Raw genomic sequence first — 22,021 nt, 5'->3', positions numbered from 1 at the left:
TGTATGTGAATCTATAAATACATGTACATCTTTTCCTTTTTCCCAAGTTAGCTAGCTGACTCATCCGTTTCAGTTTTAAGCAGGTCAAGTTGAGTAATGAAACCCTGGCTTGACCTTAGTAAAGTTCTTTGTATTTAAACCCATTGTTAGGAGGGAAAAAATTACAGCATAGACCTTATTCATAAATGGCGGCCACATTTATAATTCTTTTGTCCACATGCAAATTAGCCTACCAAGCCTCATTTTAGAACAAGAATTCTTTTCAATTCACTGTATGGTATCGAGGCTTGGTAGGCTAATTTGCACTTCGACAAAAGAATATAAATTGGCCGCCATTTATGAATAAGGTCTATAGCTGCTGTTAACACACGGTATTATTACTAGATCTACAATATTATTGTCACACCTTATATTACAGAGCTTATCTCATACAGCTGTACCTCAAGTGACATGTAGTGCGGATGTGGCTGTCCATGCTGATGCATCATTTGCCATGAAGCTTGAGAGAATGAACTGTGAACTGGACTGGTGATGTACTGTGACCCAGACATTTGTAGTTGGTTCATCTGATTTGCTAAGTGCTGCACAGTGCTCTGTTGCAGTGGGGCAACAGTATGTTCAATTGATGAGGGTGTTACTGCAGTTGCTGCTGCTGCAGCTGTTGCAAGTTGACTCTAGATGAAAGGCAAATGCACATTGGTAAGTTTCACTTGGGTAACAAGACAACTTTGTAAAAGAAGGAAACTACATTGTAGAGTTTGCTTAACCACTAATTTTGGCAATGTAAGAAAATGATCTGGTGATACAAGATTAAAGAAAAAGAAGAAGAAAAACCTACTTTTTTGAAAGCTGTTGTTGGATATAAGTGTGTATATATAGGTACCATACATTCTGTATGCGTTTGTAATGAATGATGCCCTTAATCACTGACAATGTCACGATTGGGGAACTACTCTCCACTGGAGACTTGAAGGAAGAACGAATAAAACACATTAATCTAATTCTGAAATTTAGACTTCCTTTTCTAACAATGTTCAAAGTACTTCAAGATTTTCAAATGTAGCTGAGAATGCCACAATGATAAGCAGTATGAAGTATATGTAGCAGGGTTCTCACCGGTTGTAATTGATGCTGCATCTGAATGTAGGGTTGATGAAGCCAACTTCCACCTCCAGCTGCTGCAGCAAGCTGGTAGGCCAAAGGTACATTTGTTTGAACAAAGGTTGCTCCCTTATGAAGACATCAATCACAAGCAAAACACTGGTTACTTATAGGATGGACATAAGTGGTGTAATAGATATTTACATTTTGAGGTACAAGAAATACAGTTATAACTGTTCACAAGAAAATTGATAAGCCATGCACCATTAATTGTGGCACACAAAATTGTCATTATGATTATCACAATTAAAAATGTGTAAGTCATTAGCTCATCAGGAGGGGATTATTTTTGAATTATATCCACACTAAAGGAATCCTTGTACATCCAACCAGCTAGTGTAACATTTCCTATTCGTCCAATGGAAATTACTACTGGTTGGCATGCAAAGGAAAATTAATTTTCTACAACAAAAAAAAAACTGATTGTGGCCCACCATCTTTATTTGACCTTAATCTTTATTTGGCCTTGTGAGTGAAACTGAACTTACAATGAAAGGGTTACTCACTTGCCCTGGGAGAACTGTAGCATGGGTAACTCTCGCTGATGTGTTTACAGTAGACCTGAACAAAAAAGAAGTGGAAAAGAGTTTTGGGGCCATCTCCCACAAAATCAAGAATAAATGAAAATAACATACATGTAAGCTGTAGTAATGACATCTGATTTTTTCAAATGGATATTAAATAATAATTATTGTAATAATTTTATTACAGTCAAATTTTTGAGCTGTTTGTGAAGTCAGTGGAATATAAATGTATGTTAAAAATGCACATACCCTTACAAACATGCGTGCAATTTAAAAATTAGTATTCTCCATTAAAAATACAAATGCACCTTGAATCAAACCAGCCCGACAACATGCAAATCTGCTTGCACTATGACTACACTTGATCTGTTTTCTACCAACAATAGCGATTATAACACACAGCTGGGAGCCATGCCAAGCCGAACCATACAGCCTGACCTTTATTAACATACAGTGTAAGAGCATAATTGTCTTACAATGACACAAAAAAGTGGCTGGGGAATAAGTTCACCTCAACTGACTACATTATACAAAATACTTCACAGGTGAGTGAGCAGGGCATGTCAGGCAATGGCAGATGGCAAAACAAAAACTGAAACTTTACATGCGCCACATGACCTGAAATCCCCTGCACACCTGTACCCAGACTCCCAGCCGTGTGTGAGAAAAACGTTTTCCGCTTCTTTTGTTCCTCAGCCAGTGGAAAACCACACTTATAAAATTATTGGCCAATAGCTGTGCTTGGATGAGAGTATGTTAAACATGGCTGTGACAAAACACAAATTTTCATTGGTTGTATGTTGTCAGATGCTCATTTTGATTGGCTGGTGGGAAATTTGAGCGTGTATCAAGAAAATCTGTTTCAATCAAGAAGTAAAAAAAAACGCATTTTCCTTTATTTGTCAAATTATTTTTGAGAAATATTTCATAAAAGCAATAGAGGATTTTTTTTCCATGTTTACATAGCCTCATCTAAACATTCGAGGTGTTGGGAGAATTCTCGACAGTTATGCAAACCCTCGACTCCGTCTTGGGTTTGCATAATTGTCTCCAATTCTCCCAACCCCCTACCCCCTCCCCCGCCCCCTCCCTTGTGGTTAGATGAGGCTATGTAAATGCAGAAAAAATCCTCTATTGCCTAATTGTTAATTAATGAGATTTGTACTTACCCATTTTGCATAACAAGTGGATCATACCCCAACAAAGGGACTCCCTTGATAAAAAACAAAACAAAAAAAAAACCACACAAAATTAAAAGTGGCAATACTTCCCTCTCATCCTGGTAATTTTCCATGGCTAGTATGTCTGGACTGTCTGGCATAATGGGAAAGGGCCCTAAGTGGTGGGCTGGTGGTGCTTGAACCCTTTTTTTCCTGAATGCCCCCATATCCACCCGTAAACTTGTTTAGCATGAGATAGAGAAAAATCTATTAAGATTTTGAATGGGGGTAGAGGCTGTTAATAACTACTTAAAACTTTTGACATAAAAGAAATACAGAAAAATGAAAGAGAGGCATGGATGGATGCAAATGGACAAGATTAAAACAGATTGCATTTAATCTTGAAAAAGGTCGGCCCGACGTTTTACATGTTCATGGCAAATCGGCTTGATAAAGGTCGTTTTTGCTCAGAATCATCTTCTTTGTGATGTAACAATAATTGTATCAGTAAAGGAAGGAATTCCAGATGATCATTTTTGAGTTTTAAACTCATGATTTACTTAAGATTTCCCCAAAACACCGTAAAATAATGTGGCATACATGTAGCTCCTAATAGAGAGCCTTATATTCCACAATGAGAATGACTATGAGATTTTCTCATAGAGCAACAGTGAGCGCGTGCAAACCACCGTCATTTTGGTGGGAAAAACGTGGTACTGTTGTCATTATTTTTAGTCAAAACAAGTCACCAATACAGTAGCAGTTTGGGCATTCTTCAAAAGGCTCAATTATTGGCAGTAAGAATAACTGAGCAACCTACATGTATGCTGCTCATGCTGAATCATCCAAGTTATAAAATAATTGTCTACATATTTTCGCTAAAAACGGGCAGTTATATCTTGCACTCATTCTCGTCTTCGTCCTAGAATCTAAAGGTCCCAATTGTGCCACCCTGTATTTCCTAAACAGTACTTGTACACACCTTAAAGTCTACCTACAATAACATGTCACAGCAAAGGTTGAAAACTCACCTCTTGCCTGTTAATTGGCCAGGAACTATCTGCAAAACATACAGTGATAACATAATGACTATGTAACTGCATCCAACAGAAAAGATGCAACTACATGTGAGATGATGAAAGTGCACAATTGTGGACTTTTTGCTTGAATTATCAATTGCAAAGGCAAGAGGAGAGGAATTAGCGGAACCCACTAAAATATTTTGTTTTTCACTACCAGGATCTATAAAAATGATCAGTTGGCAAGTTCAGACCTCTAATAGAAGTGTTGGCCTGTGTGTACTTTCCTAAAAATCTATGGGCAGGGATGCAAATTACCATTGGGTCTTACCATGGTTTTGTTGATTCTGCTGTCTCTTCTTTGGACCTCCATCAGCAAATTTCACAACTAGTGATTCAATACTACCTGTAGGGCAGACAACAGTATTGCCAGTGATTAAATTTTTTTCCAGACAGTCATATTCCTTGTTGTCATTTCAAACTGCAAGCGTGAAGTAAAATTAATTATACAATGAAAAGTACATCTATAAAAATCAATATTAATTAACCCATTAAGTTCTAAAACTGCTCCCCATTGACAAACAAATCTACTTATGTTAGACAGAGTAAAATCTATCAAGTCTCGCTCCTAGGAGTCAATGGCTTAGAACATCATCATTTTTTAGTCTCACCTGGAATCTTTTCTCCATTAAAATCTTTAATTATTTGTTCACAAATCTGTGTATTTTCCATCCTAAGGAAATTAATAAACAAAAAAGTGAATAGAACAACACCAAAATTTCACTCATTAAAATAACCGAATTAACAAATTTAATTATGGTAGTCTTTAGAGTGCTGGCCCCAGGAGACTCCATGCTAGCATTTACGTGAGAGTTAAAAAAGCATAGCGTTTAGTAGCAATATTGAAATAAGCAGGAGTGGTAAACAAGAGTGGACAAGAAAACAGATGCCAAAAGTTGTGCAGTACTTATACACTGAGCAGTATTGTAATGCTTTAACCCAATATGGACCAAAAGCATGTGCCACCTTTCATAGCAACAACTACTGTACATGTACCTTGCAAATCCCACTCCTCTACTCTCGTGGTCTGTATCTCTTAGTATTCTAGTTGATATAACCTTGCCATATCTTCTCAACATTGCTTCTAATTTCTGGGGAAAAAACAGTGTTTAAATGAGGTATTTCTAACATCTTAAGGTCCAAATTTTAAAAGGCCAACCTTAAATTTAGCAGGCTTCAGTATGGTCAGCTACCAGTAAATTGGCCTATAAGAGTCCTTATACAAGATGTACAGTAGTTTCGTTTAATCGACCGGACACCACACCTAAACAACTAACCACCAATGGCACAACACGTGATGCAGCTTTCTGATTTCCTTTGTCAAAACAAAGTAGTTTATGATTTTCTCATCCTCTTTAGTCACCACATTCCTACCCAAGGCACCGAGAAATAGGCAAAATTTAATGTCTGCTCCTGAGTTGCTCAATCGACCACAGTAATGTTTGGACGATTATGTTCCATCTTTGTGGTCTCAACACTCCCATCCCCACCAGATCTTCACATTCTCAACCTCCAACACCCTCAACTGATTTGGGACCACCTTACACCACACATCAGCACAATTCACACCATACTTCTGACAAAGCTCCCAGTACACCCTCAACCTCATCCAATCATGCTTCCTCTGATACTCCCTCTGCGGAAAACCAGTACAACCACTTGCAACATGCCCAGCTGACCCAACCACCTTGCCACACACACTACACTTTGGATCTACATCCTCCTTCTCAATGGTAGCCTGAAAAAACCTCATTCGCAGAGTAAGCATCCGCAGATAAGCGGCATCCTGAATTTAGCAGCTCAAATTTTGGAAGAAAGTTCTTTCAAAGAAATCAAAAGAAATCGAAAGTTGAGTCTTTTAGAAGTCTTCTTCATCCACTGTTCATCAAACATAAACTCACCATTAACATTGAAACGGAAAATACCCATAATTTTAGCCTTTTAATGTAATGAACATCGTTTCTACCAACTTTGACGTATAATAATTATTGATCTTTTTCTGGTATTTGTCGACAGGAATTTCTTCATTCAACACAGTTTTTCCATGGATTTTTACACGTTCAGAACATTCATAGCTTAGTAACCAGGCATTAGATGAGATGTGAGGATGGAAAACTGGACACCAGAAGCAGCCTTTTTCAAACGTTCCCGCAGATAAGCCGCACCCCTGATTTCTAGCGACGATATTTGGGGAAAAGGTGCAGCTTATCTGCATGTGTTTACAGGGCCCCTCCATGCTCTTCCCCAAATACCCAGCTCTAAGCCACTTCCCTGACATCTCTCATTAACTTCCCATACAACATCTTCTCCCAAAATGTCTCCTTCCTTGCCTTCTCCACCTGCTTTTTGTACTCGTTCTTTGTTTCTCCCACCTGCAGTGTCTCTACAAAACCGTCAACATTCACCAATCCCTTTTCTTGTCATATCCAAGCAGACCAAGTTCCCCCGACTTCACAGCATCATAATTATACACTGATCAATCCTCTCCTACCATTCTTCCTCTTCACATGCAAGCTCACTACACTCCCCTTCTTGTGGAATGCCTAAAACCTCTTAAACCTCAGTTTCCAATCACTTTAATCCACAATCCCTGCACTGTGTATCACCACTCCCATAGTCCATACAATTATTGCCCTAAATTCCCACAGTATAACTTTGACCTCGCCAACAGTTTCACTCTCTTCAAATACGCCTGTTTCACCTCCTTCATCACCTTCTGCATAATATCTGCACTCTCCAACACTTGTACCCTTCCCATCAACCTTACCCACCAACTGACCATCTAGCAACACAACTTCTTCACAATGAAACTTCAATCCTTGCTTCAACACCAACACCGCACACTTGTCCAGCCCAAACCCCAACCCTATAACCTGTGAAAATACCCACCGACATTGATTGAACTCTCCAGCTCCTCTTCAGACCTTTCATGCAGCTTCAAATCGTCCATGAAAAATCAGCAAAATGGTGGGAGGGATCATCGCAAGAACAAACGAAAGTGGAGACAAGGAGCCCCCCTGGAATATACAATGTTTGATACCCCACTTCATCCAACACTTCCCTATTTGACATCAACAAAGTTCTCCAATCACTCACCCAACAAACCCATCACATTGTCAGCTGCCTTCACTGTTTCCAGCATTTCGACAACCTACGAATGTGACACCATTATCATAGGCCTTTTGAAAAACTATCCATTCCATTGCCAAACAGCTTTTCTCCATTCAAGCTTCCCTTGAGACCACTTTGTCTATCAAAAACTACCGTATTTATTCACTTATAAGGCGCACCATTTTTCACGAGAAAATATGCTTGTTCGATGAAAATCTGCTTAAAACTCGGGGTGCGTCTTATAACCGAGTATTTTCGCGCAACGAAATATAACTTTTCCAAATTTCCCTTATTAATAATTAATGCTAAACTGAAATAAATATGTAAATAAATACCGGTAAATGAATAAACAAAAGACAAACAACGTTGATCATCGACTTTATCTGATTTGTTGGTTCTAAGGCTCTGAAAAAAACCGTTTGTGTGAAAGCTCGGCTGGGCTGTCTGTCTCGAACTCGTTGTCAATCGGCTCTTCTTCATCTTCTGCTTCTTCTTCTTCGTCGTCGTCCCAAACCAAATCATCTTCATCGAATCTTCAGTTCCATCGAGAGCATTGTTGATGCCACAGGACTTGAACGATCTCGTTATCAAAAGCACGTGCTTGAAATGATTGACGTCAGAACCAAATTGCTAACCTCGCTCCCACAAATGGGGTAAACATTCGAAAAAACTGTCATGGCCGCTATTACATACTCCCATCGAGGCACGTTTGGCAGTCATCTTTAACTCGCCGGAGAACAAGACATGCTGCTGGTTTCTCCATTTACGGACCATCGATTCAGATATGCCGTATTCGCGAGCAATTTCACGATTGTTGTCTACGGCTTCTGCTACGATCTTCAACTTGAAGTTTAGATCATAGGAATGACGACGAGTGCTTGGCATAATTACTGAAAGTTTACGGTACTCTGAACGAATGCTCGAAGATTAAGATAAGTCTTGCAACTGCTGAATAAAAGATCCGTCAGATGAGTATTGTTTACAAACGTAAAAACGGATCAATTAGTATTCATAACTTAAAACGCTGTTTCCTGAGAAGATGCCTTGAGCGAATTAAAAAGTGTGACTTTTATGCTGTTGTCCATGAGTGACTTTTTTTGCTATTGTTTGTAATGTGTGACTTTTTTGCTTTTGTTTTGCAAATGGAAGCACCGTAATTAGTAACATTTGGAAGCAAATTGTTGTAAGTACAGCGACGTGGTCAACAAAATTTCCCGTAATTCTGGGTGCGCCTTATAACAGGGTATTTAGGTGAAATTTTCATTTTACTGACTAGTCACAATCATCTTCGAAAGTTTAGGGTGCGTCTTATAACCGAGTGCGCCTTATAAGTGAATAAATACGGTAATCCTTTGTACCCTGCTACCTCTTCCACATCAATGGCAAACATGCAATCTGTCTGTAGTTGCCAGCCACTGTTCCCTTGGCATGACCCTTCTATATAAACACCATTCTCCCCTTTATCATTAACTCCCTTACCTCCCCACTGTCCAAACAACCCTGCAAACTCTTAAACTCTCGACTTAAACCTCTCAAACCAAACCCCCCTACACCATCGGGGGCCTTCCAATTTGCCATTTAGTCCATTTTCTACATCCTCAACATTGATCTTCATTTTCTCTTGTTTCTCCACATTACCCATCCTGTCCCTTGCCTCATCCAACCAACAAGCGTCCTCATTATGCCTCTTCTCCACTGACCAAATACCATTCGAGAACCTCATTGCCTCACTTGCATTTGCTGATTGGGTTGGCTCTGAGTTTGCCTTGCTCCCCAACTCCTTGTACAACTGACTTTGGTTAGTCTTGAACAGTGTGTTCTGCCTAACCATACAGTTGTCTACAAAGTACCAATTTTCGTGCTTCCTTACTGGATCTTCCTCTTCAATAAGCAACTCACCACAACCAACCCCTCTTGACAACTTGATACTTCCTCCCAAGCACAGTTCCCTTCCTCATCTTTTCAGCCCTTGCCAAATCCTGCCTCCATTAATTTTTATGATGCTCTTCTCAATCCTTCTTGCCACCTGGGTTTCTTCTCAAACTTATTTAATACCTTTCTTCTTCCTCATCAGCCCTAACCCAGTATACAAAAGCTTCTTAATCTTTGACACCAACAAACAACCCATCCTTCACAAGATTATGCATCAGCCCTTGCACAACCTTCACATCTCTGTTCACTTTCCTCCTATACTGAGCCCCTAAACCAAGAACCTCAACCCACTCCTGACTACCAGATTGCTCTTATCTTCTGAAGTACAGTTTACCTCCTCCTGATTGCTCGCCACTCTAAGACCATCATCACCCAGAAAAGTAACCAAAATCTCCACAACCACTTTGATCTCTTTGTTAATACCCTCGACCACCATATTTTCCTTCTCCCCACTTCCACCTTCAGCAACCTCAAAATCTACCTCAGTCACAGATTTGTCTCCTTTACATGTACCCACAGCCTCTAACTCTGTAAATAACATCATCCACACCAGACCCGGACTTGTTATAGTAATAATAATAATAATAATAATAATAATAATAATAATAATAATAATAAATAATAAGCCTATATCCTAGTCTAGGTGCAGCTTGATGGAGTTTGCCTTAATTGACTGACACTAAATGCAACAAAAGCATCCAAACGGGAAAGATAAAAACCCCATTCTGACTTGCTTCTCGCTGGCAATGCAATTAACTTTGCCTTAACTGGCTGGGACCATGTCATTGTGCTGGTTTGAGCTAAGTGGACCATGAGATTTAGGAAGAACTCCAACGGCTGTAATAAGTTGTTTGAGAACAAATTCAAGACAAGTCTGGTGCCACAGTTGAATTAAAAAAAGTCCTTTTACTGGCCTTTAAGTTGATGGGTGTGATTTCTCACTTGATAATAACAATAATGATAATGATAATTGAGATTAGCTTTTACGTCATATTATATTTTTATTGCTATCCATTAATTAATTAAACACTTACTGCTTCATCAAAATTTCTTGGAAGATAAAGGAAATATAGATTTGTAGGATCTTGCTCTTGTTGCTGGAAAGGGAAAAAATAACATTCATTGACAGATCTGTACAATATCTTAAACAAGTACTGGTAAATCTCCATTAGACTAGAAAAGTGAGCAGTTATGAATGGCCTTTTGTGTCAAAAAGGATGGTCTTGCAGAGTGATGTATATGATGAAAAGTCAAAGACTGTTCCTGCAGCTATTCTCATGGCTGTATTGCCCAATCCTAGAACGAAATGGGCGACCGCAGAAGCTGCAGGGAAAAGAGCTTCTGTCAGTTGGGGTGGTTGGAGCTTGTTTGCGACAACGTCGCTTTTCTTCCCAAGTTGCAATGAGGTCTTCCTCATACTGCTTTGCGCTGTGTAGGATGGTGGCACTCCATTTGGAGTGGTCCGTGGCAAGTGACTCCTATAAGGTGGGGTTTATCCCTGCATGACTCATGCTGCCCTTACAGACTAGACTGCAAGCAGTTCCTTCATAAATCAGTCGAGCAGCCCGCTTTTCTGAGGCGGTCGGGTTTTGTCGTGCAAACACATAAAATGACCGAGGGAGGCTTGGAAGAAAAGCAGGCCGCTCAACTGATTTATGAAGGGACTGCTCGCAGTCTACTTACAGACATCTTTGTATTGCAAGTGAGGACAATCTCAAGGGTGAGGGGCATTGGCTAGTTCTCCGTAGAGAAGGTGCTTTGGAATACGGGTAGAATCCATACAGTGGACACGCCCTAGTAGCCACCTCAGGCGTCTCTTTTGCACTCTTGCTCATGAGACTGGTTGTATGCTTATAATAAAGACAGATCCACTAATTTTTCTTTGGGATAAATTACTGAGTATGTGACATAGAAAAAGAACAGGTAAGCATGGAACTATGGCATGTACCTTTGCCATCTGGGCTTGTATTCCCTTGTTTTTCAAAGCTGTGACTGCCTTTTGTGCAACAGTCGGTGACTCAAAATCCACAAACCCATATCCTGTAATAAATTTCACAAATAGATTAATATCTCCAGGAATTTGGGAATGTTTCACAAGAGTAACACTAAGAAAATTTTACATTTTACACAACACTAAAAGTCTAACAGTAAACCTACATGTAGTACAAGTTGAGGATGATCAAATTCAAACATTGTAACCCATAATGATTGTAGTTACTTGAATGAATGTTCTCTAATCTGGATCAGAAAACTACACAATTTAGTTTCCATCCGAACTGTTTAAGAGTAATACATTTCAAATAATCATTTTGTAGAAACAAATATAATTGTACAACCATATGATAATAATAGAGGATACCCATGCAGGGTTAAAACTTGTGTTTATAAAAACATGTGCTTATGATTAAATGTAACCCTTTGGCTTTGACGTTCTTGAGCTTTGAAAACAGTGAGAGGTAAATTAAGGCAATACAAGCATTTAGGATGCATTTTTATGTAACATGTACATGTATTATAAATACAACAATGGTCAATGGAAATATCAACATTGAATTGAAAAGAGAAATGCTCACCTTTACATTTATTAGTGTTCTTATCTAGAATTGCTTTAGTTGAAATAATATTTCCATATCTGAAGATAAGAACAAACAATATTTTAAACATGATTTCGATATTGAAACAACGTATAATATTCTCCACTGCTAAGATTTCTGTTTATTTTACAGCGATACACTTACAGAGTCACTATACAGCATAAAATAAGAGTACTTGAGAAAAATGATATTTAATTATAGGCTTTCTTGTTTAATATCTGTTGGACATCTCGATGTCAGTGAGAAGCTCCTGTGTAATATTTTTCTGCTTCCCTCTGCAGTCCCACTACTGACGCACAGTCACGTGAAAACGCAGATTGTGCAGATTATGCTGATTGAGTACTTTTTCATTTGGTAACCAGAAAGCATGAGAAAAAGGTGCTCTACATCGCCATGTGATGTCCCTCTATTAATTTGTAAAACTAAACCCAAATAATGCGATGTTTCTTTTTGTAATTACCTAAAGTAGAGAATTCTTCATACCTTTGAATTGGAGTACGAATTTTCTGTCCTGAGAAAGCGCATTAGTCTTGGAGATCGTACATCTTGAGTATCACATGGTGTGCCGGAAGCGTCATGTGGAGGTGACACAAACAAGGAATGGGCCAACACTAGTGTTTACTAGACTTTATGAGTACATCGACAATGTGGGAGTATGTGCAGTATAAAAACAATTGAAACGACAAATATCAGAGTCTCAGAGAAAGATTCAACAAAGCTTTCGGCAAAATGTGCCAATTTTGCAATGTCACCTTAGAAGAATTCTTGTTTGAAAAAGAGAAGTATTAAAGTACTCCATCTGCAATCTGCACGATTTGCATTTACCGTAACATGACCGACTGACACATGAAATTGGACCCACTTACATGTAGGATTCTTAGTTGCAAAAATATAGAGTGAAATTATGGCGCAAAATTATTATGTACATCAAAATGACCCCAGATCAAAAGAAATCTAGTGTAATGTATACACTACCGTCTTCTGAATGACTTGTGACAACCACCATGCATACTTTGGGCTTCAGGAGCTTCGTCGCATCAATAGCACCTGTGAGATCATACTTATTTTGTCTGTATCACTCCGCATGTCATGTATGGTCTACTGCAGCAATTGGGCAGGGCTAAAATTCTCCATCATGAGACAAACTGCCCTCTGCAAAACGCACCTTTTTTGCGGGGGAACGGGAAATGACCAGGCTGAAAATGCATTTGCCATCCTCATTCTGATTGACTGTAGATATGCCAAACAATTTTGTTTGGCCAATGAGATCCTCTCCCTCATAGCATCATTTGCACCCTTGCTCTGCTCAGGTGCAAATGATGCGACTCGGGCCACAAATAAACAATATTCCCTCCAAAAGTCAAGTAATTGTCCTATTACATGTATTATGCTCCCATCAATGTTAAGCTGCGTGTGTGGGGAAGGCCCGTCATAGGTGGGGGATTTGACCTTGCATCATTTTCTCTGTTTAAATACCCAACCCCAGGGATGTTATCTTTGGTCAAAGAGTGCAAAATAATTCCCAATCCCCCTTTCTCCAATATGTAGCTTCTTTTGAATAGAAAATTGTCCACAATGTACTACTGAACAAGACAGTGAAACAGGGAAATTCTGGTACAGTTCTTCTCATGAAACTAGATAACTTGTTTCTTTGCGTAACTTAGGGTGTGTTCGAAGGACTGTATTCCCGAATAGGAATACATGGAATTTAGAAGTTAGGAATCCTTCATTCTTATGGAGATTCACAAATTATAAAATTGTCAAACACCTGTTAATTGCTATTTTAAACATAATTATCTTCATTATCCTTGTTGCTTCAAAATGCCAGACATACTGTTTTAAGTCACCACTCCAAGTATTCTTATTCCGGAATAGGATCAATCAAACGTGCCCTTAGTCTAATGACTTGCATCACCAGGCCCACAATGAGGCTGACTAGATAACTTGTTTCTTTGAGTAACTAATGACTTGCATCAGCAAGCCCACAATGAGGCTGACTTCAACTCATAACATTACTTTCAGTTCCTAAAACCTTTCTGCTTTTAACTAGTATACTATTATTGGTATGTCACATATGAACAAAACCTGAACATGACATATTTGCATGACACAATTATCTGTACTGTACTGGTACGCACTAAGAAAAATGCACAAAGCAATGCTCGATGTGTCGACCCCTGAGGTCGTCAATGCAACTGGATTCATTCAATTGCAACACTTACGGTGTTTCCGTATCCTTTAAGGAAATGCAAACTGAAATCTACATCTTTCATTAGCTTCATTTCAGAAATGACATCCAAGATTTTTCTAAAAACTCTCAATTTTACTAGGAAAGTGTACATAATAGACTTTTAATACAGGAAAAGCCTTTAAACTTTAAAATACGTAAACAAGCTAAATGCAATGACCGTGTACTTGCATGTACAATGTACACCAGTATGCCTAGTGTTTGCTAGGTATAAGAATTGGTTTCCAGATTACATATGTACAGTAGCTCTCTTTCCACTGACAACTGTAATTCTCAGAAATAATGTGAAAGAAAATAATGAAATTGTTGTTCATGATGAATCGCCATATTAAAATTTAAAAAATGTACCACGTACTGTCACAAATGTTGCAAATTATTTAAATGCATAAACAAGCAAATACAAAACTTAAGGCCGAGGTTTTGGTGTCACTGTGACACCATTCTCAAGGTACATTGAATAAATTAATGCAGAGATTTAGTGTTCTCTAGAATTAGCATGAGAGCAAAGGCTCTCAAGTTTTTCAAGTGAATACCTTTGTGCCAATCGAGTCTGTTTGCATGTTGAGAGAAGGGTGTGCGAATTAAAAGAATTAGGATCAACAGTACATAAATGCGCATGTCATAGTACGATGTCTGGAACAGTCGACTTGGTCACAATCGAATTTGTTAGCAATGTTATGATTAATGTGCATTAGCTTTTTGTCCAATTTATTTTCAAGGCAAATAATCCATCGCTGGCTGTCAAGGTCGCTTTATGCACTCTTATTTTCGGCTTGGCCTCGCTTGCATTTTACCTTATGTTGAAATGTATGAAGGTCTGGAGGCCCGCAATTTTTTGGCAACTAAAGTACTTGAGCTGGCGACCAAATCTGGAAAGTTAGGGGACAGCTGAGCCCTAGGTTATTTCCTGAAAGTCAAGCAATGCAAAGCCTTTGACCAGACTGTAATTCCTTTCTGAGTTATGTTCGAGTCTATGCTAATGTAATCTAATTATGTTAGTAATAGTGCACAATGCTATTCACTACCCAATTTCTGAACATTTGAGATACAGCCAGCAATCTTGTTGTCTTCCAATTCTGCAAAGCTTATGCGGCACCAATACAGACACCCATCACACTATAACCAAGAAACCACTTCACCATCCCTCACACTGTGATGAGGATCATGCAGGCCACATACCACACAAAGAACATTTCATCATTGTTGCTCTCATCCCCTACATTACTTGAGGTTTGCACTTTTCTTTGTTGGTTTCCTTTGTTCCCTTTCTTGAGCTTCTTCCTCTTGCCTGACCTTGGACTTTTTCCCGTCCAATGTTTAGGCACCTTTCTGAGCCCCCTTTATCCTTTTCTTTTCATGGGTTTGGTGCAGATGGTGACCAAAATTTTACTTCCTCAAAAGGGTGAAAAAATACTTCGTGCAACTTGTCTAATAACCACCTCAGGTAACCACAGATGGTGGTTGTGGTTTCCGAAGTTTCTTACCTTGCTTGCAGATGTCTCCATGCCTTCTGCCCCTATTAGTTCTCTGTGCCAAATTTCCCAAGATGGCATCAGTTGACCTCAGGCTACTAACGGGTTGAGGTTAAATTTCTCAACCCATGGGACTCAATGAAATGATGAAAAGCGCCTACTACGGACAAACTTCTTATGCCAAATCCCCCACCTATGCCTGGCCACCCTCCCCCCTGAGGCTTAACATTGATAGGTTAATTATATTAAGTGGAAACTACTTTGTGTTGATTCAGTCGAGGTATAAAATGCAGACAAAGAATAGTTCCCTTACCTGCTACATAAATTATTTAAATCTTCATCTGTTGTCCCTGGTGAAAGACCTCTAATGTAAAGGTTGGTTTTGCTTAGTTTCTCATCAGGTTCATCCTGACTGTCACTTGCTGACAAACGTCTTTGGGATGAACTTGGAGGTGGACTACTTGGTATGCTATATGCCTGCAAAGATCATTGATACAACAATATTAGTCTAATTAAGCACTAGACATAAATGGTCCTTGCATGTACATTATTGCAGCTAATAATTATTGAATGCTAGTTAATCCCTTCCAACTGAGCATACATGTATGAGTTCACTGCAGAATGCTTTTTGCTCACATTTACAGTTGCTCTCGAAACAAATACCATGCATCACAAATTTAGCAGGTTTAACTTATCATACCATTGTATATTGAAATAGGCGAATGAAACCATAACATACACTTGTTTTACTTACATTTGTTTCACATACCATTATACGTACAATGTATAATAGTATGCATTTAAGAAAGAAGTAAAATCATTCTCCGGTAAAAGGTTTTGAAAAAACTATGAGCTTTCGACAGACTGAACTGCTGCCTTCAACGGATAAAAATGTGTGAAGCCTAAAAGTGAAAGAAATTTAAATATAACGAAAAATTCGCATAAATTAAAGGATAAAAGCATGTAGTAGAAAGAATGTTAAAAATGCTAAGAAAATTAGTGTTTCTTTAAGAGAATGTGATATTGTCTTGGGAGCGGGCACGAATTATTGTCTGCAACAACAGTTTTTGCCATGTGCCATGACTCCAGTGTCTTTCTACTCCGGTTGTTCGCTTTGTCAATGATTTTAGAATTGTTAAAGTCAATATCATGATTAAAAGTCCACGCGTGTTTCGCGACATTTGAGCCTTTAGTACAATGCTTTAAGTTCCTCATATGTTCCTTTCTCCTAGTAGTAAAAGATCTTTTAGTTTCGCCAATGTAGCTCCACGGGCAAGATGCGCATGGAATTTTATAGATGACATTGCACTGGTCGTCTTCGGCAGGTCGAAACTTAGGGATAGGGAAATGCTGCTGTAAAGTTTTAAATGGTCTGCTAGTGACTTGGATGTCGTGTTCCTTGAGGATTCTTGTGAGAGGTTCCGTGATGCCTTTGATGTAGGGAAGGACTGCAAAGTTGCGTCGGTTTGTTGGCTCAGCCCATTTAAAGAACATACCGACCAACTCTTCTGGAGTAGGTGTAGGTGGTGGAGGCCTCGTTTTCTTTCTTATAACATCAGCAGCGATTTTTTTGGGATAGCCGTTGGAGTTTAAAGCGGCGCAAACACGAGCAGTTTCACGGGTCTTTCCAACTTGTGTGTTGGGGAGATTCAAAGCTCGATGCAGGAGTGTCTCAACAGTGCTGATTTTATGTTTCCTGTCATGGTGTGAATGGAAGTCAAGATATCTATCCGTATGCGTGGGTTTGCGGTAGATGTCGACCAAAAGTTTTCCATCATCGTGCGAAATGAGGGTGTCAAGAAAGGGTAGTTGGCTGTTGGACTTGTGTTTGATGGTGAAAGAAATATGCTGATCGATTGAGTTCAATGAATCGTGGAAGGAGGCAACAGCGTCACTCTTAATAATGCAGAAACTGTCGTCTACATACCGCTTCCAAAATTTCGGCGAGACAGTAGTCGTGTTGATTGCTGTTTTTTCGATTTCTTCCATGCATAGGTTGGCTACTACAGGGCTGACGGGGCTACCCATAGCACAACCGTGGATTTGTTTGTAGATGGACAAAACAATATCACATTCTCTTTGTTCGTAGATGGACAAGACAATATCACATTCTCTTAAAGAAACACTAATTTTCTTAGCATTTTTAACATTCTTTCTACTACATGCTTTTATCCTTTAATTTATGCGAATTTTTTGTTATATTTAAATTTCTTTCACTTTTAGGCTTCACACATTTTTATCCGTTGAAGGCAGCAGTTCAGTCTGTCGAAAGCTCATAGTTTTTTCAAAACCTTTTACCAGAGAACGATTTTACTTCTTTCTTAGCATGAATCCTGGTAACGGATCTTCAATATTTTTAAGTATGCATTTAGTATAAAACTAGTTTACATAAATGGTAGAAATGCGGCCGAGGGGAAGGGAGATGTTCAAGTATGCATGCGGTAACTTAACAGAGATTTTAAATAGGTCTTGAGCAGGGATGGTACAAAACGTCAACCCCACATCTGCACCCCACTAGAGAAAAGAAAGAAAACAATAGTTTGAGGATACAAGCATGTACTTAGTAAATTATACAGTAAATTCTGTAGATTTGAAAGACTGAGAAAGGGAAGGGAAAGTTGCATGAACATCTGTTAAGTTTTGTATCCTCTGCACCAAAATGGAAAGTGGGTTGCAGGAAGGTGGAAACTAATTTGCTTTAAGGACGGTGCCTAATAATTAAAGATATTTTTGCCCCGGTGTGTGATTATGCAGGAAATGTAGATCTTAACAAGTGTTATTGAAATCCAAAAAGAAAATTGGGGGTAACCACACATTTTTCAAAGATAATTCGTGAATAATATTTGTAAAAAGCTTTAAAATACAAAGCAATGTATGACGTTCTTTCTCAAATTGAAGCTTAATTATCTCTCAAAAATGCATGGTTACCCTCAATTTCTTTTTGGATACCAAGAGTACTTACTAAGATCTACTTTCACCAAATAGTTTTAAACCGTGCAAAAATATCCCTGTATTAGTAAGCATCGGCGATAGGAAATCCGAGTATCTGGATATGCGCAGAACGTATGCGCAATAACAATAGTAGACACCGTCCTTAAAAGAAGAAAGTACAACAGAAAGTGCTGCATTTTGTTAATTCACGCATTGACTCCTGGGAGTAAGGCTTGACAGATTTTACTCTGTCTAACAACAGATGATTTTACTCTGTGTAATGCCAGATTTTACTGTCGACTGGGGACATCCTTGGGTGCCTCAGCAGTCAATGGGTTAATCAGTCAAAAACATGTCCCCACCATTAAAAGGTGTTACATGATTTTATGTGATACAGCACTATAGCCTCCCAGACAGACTATATGCCTGAACCGATTAGAGTGTAATGTGAAGTGCTGGTTTTCAACCCCACATGAACCATGTGAGCGTTAGCCCTACTAATGGAAATGGGCCCACGTGCAAATTAACCAATGACATGAAAGAAACAACTTCAGGTAGAGTTTCAAGATTGTGAATCCAGCATACAAACTGGCAAGTGACAGTTTATAACAAATTATGCTCTGAAAGTTGTTTTACCACCCAAATTGGATGTGGTTGCATGGTGTGCATGCAACAATTTCCGCTGCTCAACTATATGCCTGCATTGCTTTCAATTATAACTACAGTAACAATGGGCACTGTCTCAGGTGCCAAAGAGTTATTGTCATCAGATAAAAACCATTGCTCAATTTGACCTCAGCAAATGCCAACAATAAATTATTTATATTCCTGTGTCAAGCTGAAGTATAAGGCTTCAAAGAGGCTTTCTTTATAAAAAGTCCTTAATTGTGGGAGTCAGACATTATAAAGTCCATGTACATATTTGTTCCAAGATAAATTCTTAAATCCAAGGTTCAGAAACCTGTGGAAGGCATTAAGTTTTCATAGATGACACTGCAGAGTCAATAAACAAGCAACTGCAGGGCTTTTTTGAACCCATAACCTCAATTTCCTGTTTGTTACTCCGAGCAAAGACCACAGACATTCAAACAATGCAAACAATAGGGACAAAGATATGAAAAGGGTGAGCCAAAGGTGATCCACTTGGAAACTGTATAAATATTTTTGTTTTTTAAGCTTATTTAAGGTCTTTAAAAAAGAGACTGAAAGTTCAGAAAATTTAATAATGAATGCAAATTAACCAATGACACGAAAGAAACAACTTCAAGTAGAGTTTCAAGACTGTGAATCCTGCATACAAACAGGCAACTGACAGTTAATAACGTGGCTCTGATAGTTGTTTTGCCACCAAATTGGATGTGTTTGCATGGTGTGCAACAATTTTCTCTGCTCAACCTTGTCATTAGCAGTAAAACAAGGTGTTCCTTTATCTTTAAGTGACTACTTCAAGTGCATGCATGCAGTTTGTTGGAAAAAGATTTTCGACATCTGTGAGTTGTGCCATAGACTTTTGGGTTTTCAATAGACAGCAATCTGACATGGTGCTGCTCGTTAACAGGCTGCTTTCAATAATACAGCTATTCTGTTATCTACCCCTTCAAGAACAATAAGTTATTATTTCACTCTAGTGTGGTACTTTTAAGTTCCGAATTTTAATTCTATCCCACCATTTTCCTTACCCCTGGGTGTGCATAGCCATAAATTGGAGCTGCTGGTGTAAAGCGTGGAGAAGTAAATCCCACTGGCCATGACTGGTATGCTTGCCATGCTCCTGCTGGGTTTGCTCTTATATTGCGTCCACTGTTGTATGGCTTTTGCTGCTGCTGTTGCTAAAATGTCATTCAACAGCAAGCAGGAATTAAATCACAATTAACTATTAAATAGATTTAATGTGATGCCTTACACAGTGCAATTAAATGAAACCTCTTCCTGCAAGATTAAAGTTCTAAACATACCTATAGGATAGCTTTATGGCTCAGTGGTAAAGCAGAGTGCTGAGCAAGAAATTATTGCAATTATTAATAATATTATTAATAACTGCATTTATTACAAGACTATGGGTGTAAGTCTGGTCCAAGCCTGCTTATTTTCAGTCATCCCAACATCGTGTTGTTTCGGATACGTGCTTCCATATTGCACCAAAAGCTGCACTGGATCTGTACATGCTTCAACCCTCTCCCCACCCAACCCCTCCACACTGAAATTTGAAAGGTACAGTATAGTATAGTATAGTATAGTATAGTATAGTATAGTATAGTATAGGAAGGGATACTTTCTGAAGACTAAAGAGCCTATGGAATGTGACAATGATACAACAAACTTACTGTTTTTGTCAGGTTTGCAGGCTGCTTCTTTCTGCTGCCCTGCAGTTGTTGCCTCATTGAAACCTGATTAGGAAAGTAAAGAGAGCACAATAGTATTCAAGGTAAAATACATTGACACTAGAATTGTGTTTGGGAACTACACTTTCCAGAACCTTTCACCTAAAACTTCAAAGAAGATTTTATATTTTCAAGCAAATTTTTTTTTCTGTTTAATGAGATCAGAATCTTGAGAAAGCTGAGCAACTGGAAATAACAAAATTCTATACTCGCATGATTTATCATCAACAGAGAGAACTATCATATTACAAATTTGAAGAAAATAAATAACTAGAACTGTTTGGTGGTAATAGCTTTATGTAATACACAAGATTAAGAGTCAGTATTACCTTGCATTGATAACATGTAACAGTAAAAAAAATGTTCAATGTTGATTCATTACAACTATGTGAAGCAAAACAAGAGGTGCTACTGGTGCTTCAAAACTAGAAGCAACCATTATCGTATCCTGAAGAATTACAATGGTCAATGGAACACATAAAAAAGAATGCTCATGCAATGCAAATAACATAACTGTGACATAGGTGAAGCAAAATTAATGTGATTATTTGGATGCATTTTGAAATGAATGCTTCTTCAAAAAAGCAAAACATCTCTAGCAACTATCTTGACAGACAATCATTTTACATGAAATTACTATAGCAAAAGGTAATTCATTTAAGGTTCATGTATAGGAGGCTAAGTCTCTGCTGGATACCACCCACCTCATAAAGGAAGTTTGCTGTTTAAAATAATGTAATTTCCAATTAAGAAATAGTCAATTGCAGTGTCAGAGAACAATAACTTTCTTTGTTTTATTGCAACCAACAGACTCTCAGGGAGCGCTCAACTCTCATACTATTCTCTTAAATCAGTTGAGGACTTAAGGAGTGATTCATCCTTTTATTGCTACTGCTCTGTTTTCCTATGATCAACGAATGACCATACACGTCAGGCAACTTCATTAAATGAACAGTATATTTCAATGATGGCAGTATATTCAAAAGTATTGGTTTCTTTGGTGTTTATAAATGCAATACATTATATTACAGCTCTCTTACTGTGGGGGTACGAACTCGCTAAGTCGCTCTTTGAAGAGTTAAGCACTCTTTGAGAATCCCTTCCCCGCAAAAAAAAAAAAAAAAAATTATCTACATATTTATATATTTATATATAAAGATATATATGTATATGTATATATATATAGATACATAAGTAAATTTGCTACTCTGAGTTTCATGCTTCTTGGAGCCTGACAATGCTTTGATTCATTTCGGTTTATGTATTGTGATAGCCATTGACTAATGAATAAAAACTTGTTCAAGAAGCCTCTTCAAAGGTTGTGCATTACTTTTCGGGAACAGAAGGTAAAAGGGGATTATGGACAAAAAAAAACACAAGGGCACATTATTGTTCAAGGGTTTTCGCCTGAATCGGTGAATTATATAT

General features: G+C 38.4%; 1 protein-coding gene across 9 annotated transcripts in view; it reads right to left on the bottom strand.

Moving 5' to 3' along the window:
• Positions 1-22,021, bottom strand: part of LOC137968962 (RNA-binding motif, single-stranded-interacting protein 2-like) — a 70,270-nt gene that overhangs the window by 15,587 nt on the left and 32,662 nt on the right. For all 9 annotated transcript variants that reach the window (XM_068815447.1, XM_068815448.1, XM_068815451.1 and 6 more), the window contains 14 exons: positions 20,537-20,599; positions 19,892-20,041; positions 15,595-15,758; positions 11,541-11,599; positions 10,916-11,007; positions 10,002-10,064; positions 4,921-5,015; positions 4,536-4,597; positions 4,196-4,270; positions 3,877-3,905; positions 2,855-2,898; positions 1,668-1,722; positions 1,117-1,230; positions 441-674 (listed from right to left, as the gene is read on the bottom strand). In XM_068815447.1, coding sequence (XP_068671548.1) covers positions 441-674; positions 1,117-1,230; positions 1,668-1,722; positions 2,855-2,898; positions 3,877-3,905; positions 4,196-4,270; positions 4,536-4,597; positions 4,921-5,015; positions 10,002-10,064; positions 10,916-11,007; positions 11,541-11,599; positions 15,595-15,758; positions 19,892-20,041; positions 20,537-20,599 — 1,299 coding nt within the window. The remainder of the gene's footprint in view (positions 1-440; positions 675-1,116; positions 1,231-1,667; positions 1,723-2,854; positions 2,899-3,876; positions 3,906-4,195; positions 4,271-4,535; positions 4,598-4,920; positions 5,016-10,001; positions 10,065-10,915; positions 11,008-11,540; positions 11,600-15,594; positions 15,759-19,891; positions 20,042-20,536; positions 20,600-22,021) is intronic.

This window comes from Montipora foliosa, chromosome 8 (genome assembly GCF_036669935.1).
Source record: "Montipora foliosa isolate CH-2021 chromosome 8, ASM3666993v2, whole genome shotgun sequence".
NCBI classification, from domain to species: Eukaryota; Metazoa; Cnidaria; class Anthozoa; order Scleractinia; family Acroporidae; genus Montipora; species Montipora foliosa.
Note: the sequence above shows the minus strand (reverse complement) of the source record. Positions and strands in the feature narration are given on the sequence as shown.